Raw genomic sequence first — 10726 nt, 5'->3', positions numbered from 1 at the left:
TCTTGACCAGCGAAGCAGGGGTTTATTTTCTGTAGGACACATATGAGTAGAGTCTTTATTGGGATTCTGTCTAGTGGGCACAAAGAAAGCAGTATGTGCCCAAGAACTTGTAGCGGAAACTGTGTGTGTGCGTGTGTGTCTCTGTGTGCATGTTGGTGTGTGTGAGTTGCTCTATTTAAAGTACAATCCTCCTTGACCTGGTGTGGTTGGATTGGTTATTCCTCCATGGACTTTTATACATTTACATACTATTAGAGTGAGCGTGTGATCTGGATACAAGATAACAGCACAAAGGTGTGCAACATTCTGGATGGAATGATAGCATGAGATTGAATCATGGTCCACATTAAGCTGTCATGTCAAATGCAGCCGACCGTTTACACAAAAGCGTTTCACTTATCATCGTATTTAATATATTGATGCTGCTAGAAGAAAACGATGCGCTCGTGTCTTCAGTTTGTGTGACAGTCCAACGCAAAGCCGGTGGTTTCATTTACTAAGAGGCCTAAACTCAAATCAAATTAATCTTTTTGAGTGATGTTTGCTGCTATGCATATAACAAAAACTGCACTCCAACACGTAATGCAAGAAGGCAAGTCTTCAAAAATAAAAAATAAGTAGGGGAACAAAATAATTCTCCCAAACATCTCTAAAAATAGTTGGATATTTAAATGCTCTTTTGCCTGTATGACCTATTTTGTTCACATGATATGACTGCAGCAAATACACAAGTCTCCCTCCTGCACATTTCCCTCTCTGCTTCCTCTCCCTTTTCTCCTCCCCCACACACGCTCACTCCTTTGATTCAGTTTTGAGGTCAGCTTGCAGCTCATCTCAGCACCTGATCTCTTCCTTTTTAAACACTTTGCATTTACGCCTCTTGTCCCCCCTCCTCCCCCCTTTCACAGCCTTCAAATGAAAGGTCTATTGAAGGAAAGTGCAAAGAGGACGTTACACAAAGTAATGACAAAACCCCAAACTGAGGTTGAGGGGGTTGAGCATAAGTCCCTAAAAGCTTCAGAGATCAAATCATGTGGATTATTGTTTGATTACATTTAGCATTCGTAATCCATTCTTTATGCATGGACATAATGACTAAATGTTTATTATTTATAAACTGGCTGATGGACATCCAGATAGAAACGCTGTTTGTTTACCAAATTAAAAAAATCTAGATGTGACATTAAGCAGCAAATGTAACAGTCTGTCCTCATTTACACAGAGTTGTGATCTAAAGACTCAACTGTGTTCTGGAGTCTCTCTTGATTGGTTCGTACTTAAACTTCACTAACTAAAACTACACCTCTTCTAATTGATATCGGAGGTTTATGACGTTAGTGCAGGCTTTGTGACTATTGTGACCAAAAGGCCACTTCTGCCAGCTGTCACTCATTCTTTCCAAATACTGAATTACAAAAACTCACCCAAATGAATTGGTTAAAGTTCATGAATAATGTCTCTGGAATTAAATACGCTGCATTGCAGCTTTAATTGAATCCCTGCCTTTCGCTGCATCATCCCTCTTTCACACTCACTCAAATAAAACACGCGTGAGCTGCCGCAGACGCCAAAGGCTGAAACTCTTGTTTTTTCACCAAAAGACAAAAACAGAGTAGTGATGACCCGACTTATCTTTCATCTATAGATCTCTCCCCCCTCTTTTGCTGCCAGTCCTCTATGATAACCCCTAATGGAATATGTTTCCCCCTCGCAAATCCCACAGAAATAAATCCTCTTTTTTCAGAACAAGTGGGTGGGTAAGGGAGGGGGGGGGCAGTGGGGTTCGTCTGTCACACGGAGGAATACAGTTGCCTTGGCAACCCCCGATGGTTTTTCCTCCGCAGCCTGGCAGCAGAGTGACTGGTTGGGGTGAGTTTGCTGAGGATGTCTTACATGGAGCGAGGGTGTCAGCAATCTTCTCAAAAGTAGTGCACATTATAGTGAGGCGCCAAATGGGTCTGAGATGAATTTATTATCAGTGATGTTGCTTTAAATTCGGAGATGGGTCACATGTGAATTTTTAATTGATGTGCATCAGATGACGGAGATGGAAGGGGAGTTTACATTTTCTTTCCAGAAGTAGACTTATGGACGAACGACGTTGGGGAAGTGTTAAGGAAGAAAACAGATATTATAAATCATGACCAACGGTTGCACAGCAGTAGAACAAACCCTTTCACAGATGTCCTGACTGGATATATTTTTAACACATCAGTATAATTACTGCTTCATTATTCTCCCTTGTTCCTTTATGATGACATACAGGCAGGTGGATCCAGCAGTGGCAGGATGCTTCCCCCGTGTGAACAGATGTGGTACTGCAACCGCTCCTGCAGAAGGACGTCTCCAAATGCACGTCTCAGCTACGACCAAGAGGGGTCGGGGAGGTGACGCTAAACCCATACAGTCGAGGGTTCAATATTAGTAACTCTCAGGCAGCTATACAACTTAAAGAGACACCTTTTTTCTTTAATCTGGATGTAGGCTGAGAGACTTGAGAAGTTGAATTGTACAAGTTAATGTCTTTGTGAACTGTAGAGAATATCTGTGGGATGAAAATAGACCTTAGTGTTGACTGTAAGTATGGGATTAGGAGCAAGAAACACCGGATTTGAATACCCTCTCATAGATAACTGTAATGATTCATTGTTATATTTTATTCTCTTTGCTGGGTGTGCAGTGTGGATATTGATGACATTTTGTTCTACTTGAATTCCAACTACCCAAATAACAGGAGATAAGAAATTACAAGAGAAATTGAAGGTGAAGACATGTGATGCAAGAGGGGCTGGTTGTATAAACTGTAAGAAAAAGCTAAAAAAAGGTATTTCAAAATAGCCTTAACAAATGTGACAAAATATATTTTAATACATTATAAGGGCACTTTAGCAAACCTAGAAAACAAATGAAAGGTCATCAGAAGGACAGGAAAGGCTGAGAATTGTGATTTCATTCAATTATTACTACTCAGCCATCCTTACTCTCAGCTGTGACCCCCCCTACTCGCTCATCTCGCCACACACTCTTTTCAAGAAATAAAAACAGATAGATACATTTTTCACCCACGCTTTTTACCAGATATGCAGAACGACTAACAACGAGTGAAACAACACGTGTGTGTGTGTGTGTGTGTGTGTGTGTGTGTGACACACCGAAGAAATGCACTGATTCCCAATCAGACTGCACTTAATAACGGACTGTAAATGTTGCGTAGTGACAGCTGTACCGCTCGCCTGTAGACCTCCACACGCACCGCTTACACATCTCGCCCCTAATTAAGTGTCCGTGCCACAGACAAGAAAAAACATGCTTGCTCGTGCCACAGGGTAGATATTTACTTTTTTTAAATCAAAGAGAGATGTTGACACCGAGCACCTGATAAACGTGAAACAATGAACGGTGTCTACAAAGTACCACGGTAACATTTGTCCGTCTTCAAGTCGACGCCAAAAACCCTCGCCGTCCAGACAGAAGAGGCAGAGTGTAAAATCCACTGTCCACCCGGCAACGATCCCCTTCGGAACGGACGGGCGGCTCTTGGATCCCACGTGGCGAGTAAAGAGGGTTAACGCGAAGCATCGGTTCCCTCATCCGCCCTCATACATCACCGCTCCCGTTGGCTCATTTTGTCCGGTCTCCGCTGGCGGCATCGTCGTCGTCCTCCCACTGAGGAGGCACTGGGCGAGGGCCGATCGCGACAATCAGCGGTGTCACTTTGCGGCAACTCCTCCCTCGGCATCGTCGTGCAGCATCAGACGGTTACTTTTAGAGGGGGGGGGGACATCGATTCCAACTGCCGGCATTGAGGATTCAGTGGATTTCAATGTGGACCTGCGAAGTGATGAGGAAGCGGTCAGGCAACATCCGAAATGAATGGAACAGGTAGTTTCCAATTCAGACATTCATGGAAACGTTCAGGGTTCATGGAGCTCAAACTTTTCAATCAGCAAGGTTCATTTTGGAGGGGGGGGGGGGGGCACATCAATAACAGCAGATTCTCTGCTGCACAGCTGAAATTGGCCTATGTGTTAGATATTAGATTTTTATGGGATATTTAAACTTCAAATCAGTATAAAATATTAGTGTGAACGGATTTTAATTTAAACGGAACATTATTATGGTAGGACTGTATTACCTAAATGCATACGTTTAAATACAAAAATAGTTGCTGCTTGCTGCACAGGCAATCGCTTTTAAATGGAGGTCTAATCTCTACCTGAAGAGGACAAGTGGATTTAAAAAGAAAACAAACAAAAAACAAATGACACATTTTTGTATTGTGGGGACTTCAGACAGTTGGCAATTTATGGAGCGTTTGAATAATTACCTGTAACCTGACATTAAACATCATCGAAGCCACCAAGTAGATGTAAGGGAATCTGATTCGCAGTCGCCACGCGAGATCAAAAAATATCAACAAAGTCCTCGTCAAGCCTTTGGAAAACACTCCGTAAGTCCGACCAGCGGAGCTCGAGAACCGGAGCACTAAATAAGACAGACCCGCCATAAAGGCGAGGTTTGCCTCGGCCGGTTGCTAAGGTAACCGTGTGTCAGTTAGTGAAGCAAACGGACGATTACGATGTTGACTGATGAGTAAGAGTCCATATTTCTATCGTTGACTCACGCCGAGCTCCATTATTTTTGTTTTGCTTTTTTCGTGGCCGTGTCGCTAGAGCTGCTCCACCCCGACGGCTTCTCGGTCTGTTCCTGTTGTGGTCAACGGGGGACTGATAACGGTGTGACACAAGCGGAAGCTGTAGACGGGCATGGGTTTTATTTGCCCTGACTCAATTCTGAAGGCATGTTGTAATTATTGTCTACACAGTAACTACAGAGTAGACAAACAAACAAAGCAGGTCATGGCAGGGATATAACGTTTAAAGCATTAAAAGAATAGACGAATACAAATAATATGTTATGGGTTATAGGATTTAGTAGCATAATTGTTACACCCAATAGTTTTGCCATATTCAAATAAATGACAAACGGTGGTATACGTCTGGAGTCAGTCCATTTATTTTCATCGATGAGGGATTTCCTCATTAATAAATAATGGAACTTAAATGTTTTCAAGATAACAGGTTTAAAACGGGGTTTTGGTATCTATTTTCACTTATTAATTATCATTGTCTATTTTACTGCCTTGATCAGTCATCTATGCGCATAACCAGAGGCTTCTGTGCCAAATTATCCCCACAGTAGCAACTGTTTGTGTGCAATTTGACACGTATATAATATTATTTATATTTATATTTGAAAGGTGGTCATCCAAGGCAGCGACATGTAGGACATGTTGATACGCCAATGTGGGTGGGACTCAACTGTTACCTGCAACCATAAAGAAGGGGCATCTTTCTGAATTTCTCAACCTGCCACCCTTAGACTAAAATAAACACGAGTGCTGCTTTGTCTGAAGGATCTGGACCGGATCCGAATAAATCTAAAAGGTTTCTGATGCAACTGTTTCAACCTGATGTTCGAGACTTTATTGTGAAACGTGCCTGGAGAGCAGCGTTCAGGGAAAAAGTCCCTTCCTCACAACGTCACCTCCTACACCCGCGTCACACGCTAAGTAGTCCGTTTTATTCCTGCTCATTTGCTTTGATCTAATTTAACTTTCAAATAAAAAAAAGCCCGAGTGCATTATCTGATTAAGGCTCGCCCGCTGCTTGTTTTGAGGACGTTACGGCTCGTTAATCGGCCCGTGGGCGGATCTCCTCTGCGCACCGGATGCACCATCTGGTGGCGGTGTGTAACTTCATTTTTTGTCCTCCTCAGGGGTGGTGGCCGCCGCTGTGTTTTTTTTTTTTTTTTGCATCACAACCTTTTTCCAGATCGGCCCACCAAAGCGTGGGAATGTTGCGAGGGACTTTGTGACGAAAACTCGCGTTAAAGCGCCGTGACAAGTTACTCCCAAGTTCCCCACCCGTCCAGCTCGCCTCCACGTCACCGGAGCTCGCGCCCGCCACCGGAGACCCGCTCGCGAGACGCCGTCGGAAACGTTGCAAGCGGCGAGCGATTCCGGACAAAGGAAAGAAGAGACTCGCGAGCTAGCGTTAGCCGGCTCCCGGTGCTAGCGTAGCATTCCTCTAGCCGCGGCGCAATGCAGGCCATAAAGTGTGTCGTTGTTGGAGACGGGTGAGTTAAACGTGAGCGGTTCTGACCGCGAGTCGCTTTCCCGCTCGCATGTTGGATTTACATTCGGGAATAAACGAAGAGGGACGTTAGACCAAAAAGGTTGTTATCATCGGACCAGCTAACGTTAGTGTAAATATCGGTCTGATTCACATTCTCGTCTAACGGGTGAAGTTCGCTACCACGGCGAACTTTTAACTAACCTGTTTGCGCGTCACGGGTTTTTATTAAGTTAGCGGTTTCGGTACTTGTTTGTGGCGGTGGTTGTTGTTGTAAAAACAAACTTTTCATTAGTATTCAAGTGGGCTGCTAATCCTCGACTTAAATGAAGTTAACGTTACGTTGCTATCTGGTCAGACATCGCAACGACATTTAATCACAACACGTGAAGAGCTAAGCGTATATTATATTATATTATCATTTTGCTATAAGTACATTTTGTAGAACCTGTCTGCAACCGGCACGGATTTGTAAATGATTAAAGAACGAGCCGTGACTGATTTTCCTCTCTGTGTAACTATGAAGTCAACATGGTGATGAGGGTGTGGTGGAGACCTCCGAGTCATACACGTCCCTGTGACTGCGTTTCATTCACTGATTACGCGTTGGTAGTCTGCAGTAGAAAAAGGGTGCATCGCTTGAGTTTCACATCTGATGAGTTTCATTTACGGGGAATTCACAAGTCTCAAATAAAAGGGGAAATAATCCCAATCTTCTCTGGTCGCCCGTAGCAACAGTGTCTGTATTTGGAGTAGAGCTGAAACCATTTTTAAATGAATTAGGGAAAGACAAATAAAGATTCTTCTTAAATATATAGTTTAAAAACTGGTTTCTTTGGATTTTGGACCATTGTTTGGACACACAAACAATAATCTAAAAATCGGGAAAAGTCTCGACATAGGCATACTGCATACTTGAAAAACTAACAAACATTAACTAATAACTATTCCTCATTTCCCTCCCTTCTCCAGAGCTGTGGGTAAGACCTGCCTGCTCATCAGCTACACCACCAATGCCTTTCCAGGAGAGTACATCCCCACAGTGTGAGTATTGGAGGCCACCTTCTTTCATCAGCTGATCAGGCCTCACCTTTTATGTCCTACAGTCCATGTGCAATTAAGATCTAGCATCTTGCTCAAGTGTGGTTGCGTACAGAACGTTCCAATCCCTGCTCTGTACGGCAGCTCACTATTAAAGATTCAGAGTGATCTGAAAAAGCCGAAGGCAACCGTGCCGGTTTCCCCATTTCCTGTTATTGTTAATATATCAGTTTATATTCACGCTGATGTGTTTAACTCATTGATACTTATTTTCTGTCAGGTTCGACAACTATTCCGCCAATGTTATGGTGGACGGGAAGCCGGTGAACCTGGGTCTTTGGGATACAGCAGGACAAGAAGATTATGACCGACTCCGCCCACTTTCCTACCCACAAACGGTACAATGAAGCGCCAGGGGGTTCTGTATTATATTTGACTTATTGTGATTCTCATTGAAGTGGTGTGTTTGCCTTGAAGTTAATGGCACTGGTTCTCTTGCATAATACTTTTGGAAAGTACAAATAAGGAAGTAAGATGAGGAAAGAAAAGGCTCCAGACTGACCTTTTGTCCTGCATGCGCACAGGAGAAGTTATTGCTATTCTTTACAGGATATGGTCATTGATGGAATCTGATTGTACTCTTTCCTTTGTCTTGCCAGGATGTGTTTCTCATCTGCTTCTCGCTCGTGAGTCCGGCCTCCTTTGAAAACGTCCGTGCCAAGGTGAGTTGATACAGTGCTGGTCTGATAAAGGCGGTCGCGTCGTTGACGTGGATCGGTTTTATGACGAGATAAGAGGCATCCGGGGGCATTTTGATTGGCCCACGTTTTCATCTCCAGGGAGGACTCCTACATTTGTATAGATTTATTTTGACTCGTATACTGTGGAGAGCGGCACTGGGTTCATTTTAAAGTGGCCCATAATAAGACAGTTTACTAGTTTGTTTAATCTCGTTGCTCCTCCTGAGAACGATTTAATGCGACCTACGTATCTATTGCTACCCCATTTGATGAACTGGGTTGAATGGTCTTTTGAAGTAAACGCTGATTATATTCAACAAGGCATATAAAATAATACCCACACTTTGAGTTTGATTGAGAACAACCATCTATTGGGCAATACATATACATGCCTCTATGGGAATTGACTCAGCTCTAAGGTTCTTTGTTTTTGTCTCCCCATCACCGTCAAACTACTAATACTCCTTAGTCATTCTGGGCATTTTATGTTGAAGATAAAGTAGACCCGTTTACAAAGTTATCACTTGTCAACGTTGTGGTCTCTGTGCAGTGGTACCCTGAGGTGAGACACCATTGCCCCAACACTCCCATCATCCTGGTGGGTACCAAGCTGGATCTGAGAGATGACAAGGACACCACAGAGAAGCTGAAGGAGAAGAAACTCTCCCCCATTACATATCCACAAGGACTGGCGATGGCCAAAGAGATCGGTAACAGCAAACATCGCCTTTAGCGAGTTATCTCTGATTATGTGAATTGTTTTTTACCAAAGTACTAAAAGAAAACCTATTTGCCGTGTGGCTTCCTCAGGTTCAGTAAAGTACCTGGAGTGCTCAGCCTTGACTCAGCGTGGCCTTAAAACGGTGTTCGACGAGGCCATCCGGGCCGTCCTCTGCCCCCCACCCGTCAAGAAGAAGGGAAGGAAGTGCCATCTCTTCTAAGGCTTCCTCCGCTGGAACGGTTGCAGGGGAACATGGCCGCTAGTGGTGAGAGGTGGCCAAAGAAACACACCAGTATACACACACAAACATTGTACTTCAGATTCTTTCCTTCCATAAGTGTAGCTGCGGCAGATTTACCAACGGTTTCTATGAAAGATTTGACGTAGGGTCAGATAGAGGAGATGGAGTCGGCCGATGATTCCCACCAACACGTACTGTATAGACAACACTATGAAATTCTTGAGGCCTTCTGTGGATTGGATGTTTTGTAAAAGAAAATAAAAAATGGACCGTGGAATGTTTTTCGATTTGCTCCTCCACTGAGTGTCCACTTTTCTTTTTGGTTTTGTTTACAGTCTTAGTTGTTTTGTTTTTAGTGGAAGGAATATTGCCAAATGCATCTAGCAGACGTGCTGTATTTTTAATCAAAAATAAAATCCATGTTCTATTGTCTCAAACCTTTTTAAACCTACAAAATACTGTGGGACGTTTGCTGTTGTGTGCTACTGCTTGTTCAGCGCCTTGATCAATGGCGTTTTCTCTCTTCATCATCACTTAGTGGGGGCGGTCCCGCGTCATCGCACTGTCAACAGGGAACTTGAATCTAATCATATGTGAAGGTTTTTTTTTGCGTCAGATCGCTGTTTGTGCGCCGCAAGTCTCTCCACTAGTTCACTTCCAGTAATTCGTGGATTTAACGAAGCCTAAAACCTACTGACGGTTCTGACCGAGGGAAGTGGTCATCCGACCGTGCTGTTAAACCTAAATGATCCAGTATTCTACGCGTTTGGCTCCAGTGGGACCGGTCAGCTTCCTGGTATTTCTCAATATTTCCCTAGAAGTGTATCTCGACCGCATAGCTGCCCAGGAGTGCAACGCTGCAAACCATATTGGATTGGAACTGGTTTGGTGGAGGGGAAGAAGAGCAAGTTCTTTTTTTAATGCTCTGTGGGCATTTATAAAAAAAATAAAAACATTAGATTTTTAATAGCATCACTACTGGCTAAGCAATGTCACTGAGAAGAGCATTTACGGCCGCTAGCGACGGTAACAAAGCTGTTGTCGGTCAGCGTACTCATCTTTGTTTATAATCATATTATTTGACTGTTTTGTATCCTTTGCAGAAATTACACTTCACTCACTGTATTGTTATAAACTAACACTATGAATATCCTTTTGTTTGTTACCTCTTCAGTTAACGCTACCTTAATCTCCCTACAAGCCTAGCTTTTTGTAATTATTGCTGATCGCATGTACGTGCAACATATACTGAAAACGAAGATTTAGAATTGCAATGGTTATATTTTTTTGGCCTATTTACAAAATGTATTTGAACCACTAGATCAGGGGTTAAGTACATGTTGCTCATGTGTATTGTATTCAGACATCCAGCTGTGCTTTAATTGAGGCCAATGTTGTAACTCTTTAGACTGACTGATAAAAGCTATTGTCACTTTTTGAAAAAGCCAATAAATTCAAGTGAAACCAACTCTTCTGCCTATTTGTTGGACTGCGACGCCGCAGTTTTTCCCTTGATGCAACACTGGCTGCTCAAGCGTAAGAATTTCAAAGTGCTTAAACTGACCTGTCAACTTTTAGCAGTCTTCCAAAAGCTTGTATCTGTTCAGAAGTTTTATAATAAATGTAATGTTACATAATATTGCAACCATGGAGTTAAGGACACAAAACAGGCAGTTCTTCCATAAATATTTCAATGAGGGTGCCAGAGGAATTTAACAGCATTTAATGTTAGAGTCCACATGGAACAGTTACTGTTTACAAATTTACAAATGAAGATGGAAGAATATCAAAACATTAATATAAATGCAGTCGTGTGCAGCACTGCCTCAAAGAAAAAGTGCAAGTAATA

At 43.0% G+C, this 10726-nt stretch overlaps 1 protein-coding gene across 1 annotated transcript; it reads left to right on the top strand.

The window, feature by feature from the left end:
* The first annotated feature begins 5512 nt into the window (after positions 1 to 5512).
* rac1b (Rac family small GTPase 1b) lies at positions 5513 to 10345 on the top strand. Its single transcript, XM_040191194.2, has 6 exons — positions 5513 to 6138; positions 7107 to 7178; positions 7456 to 7573; positions 7835 to 7897; positions 8466 to 8625; positions 8726 to 10345. The coding sequence occupies exons 1-6, from the start codon at positions 6104 to 6106 to the stop codon at positions 8854 to 8856; spliced, it is 579 nt and encodes a 192-aa protein (XP_040047128.1). The 5' UTR covers positions 5513 to 6103; the 3' UTR covers positions 8857 to 10345.
* Positions 10346 to 10726: the final 381 nt, after the last annotated feature.

The sequence above is a fragment of the Gasterosteus aculeatus genome, chromosome 11 (assembly GCF_964276395.1).
Source record: "Gasterosteus aculeatus chromosome 11, fGasAcu3.hap1.1, whole genome shotgun sequence".
NCBI lineage: Eukaryota > Metazoa > Chordata > Actinopteri > Perciformes > Gasterosteidae > Gasterosteus > Gasterosteus aculeatus.
The sequence above is the reverse complement of the archived record's forward strand: the minus strand, read 5'-3'. Positions and strand labels throughout refer to the sequence as shown.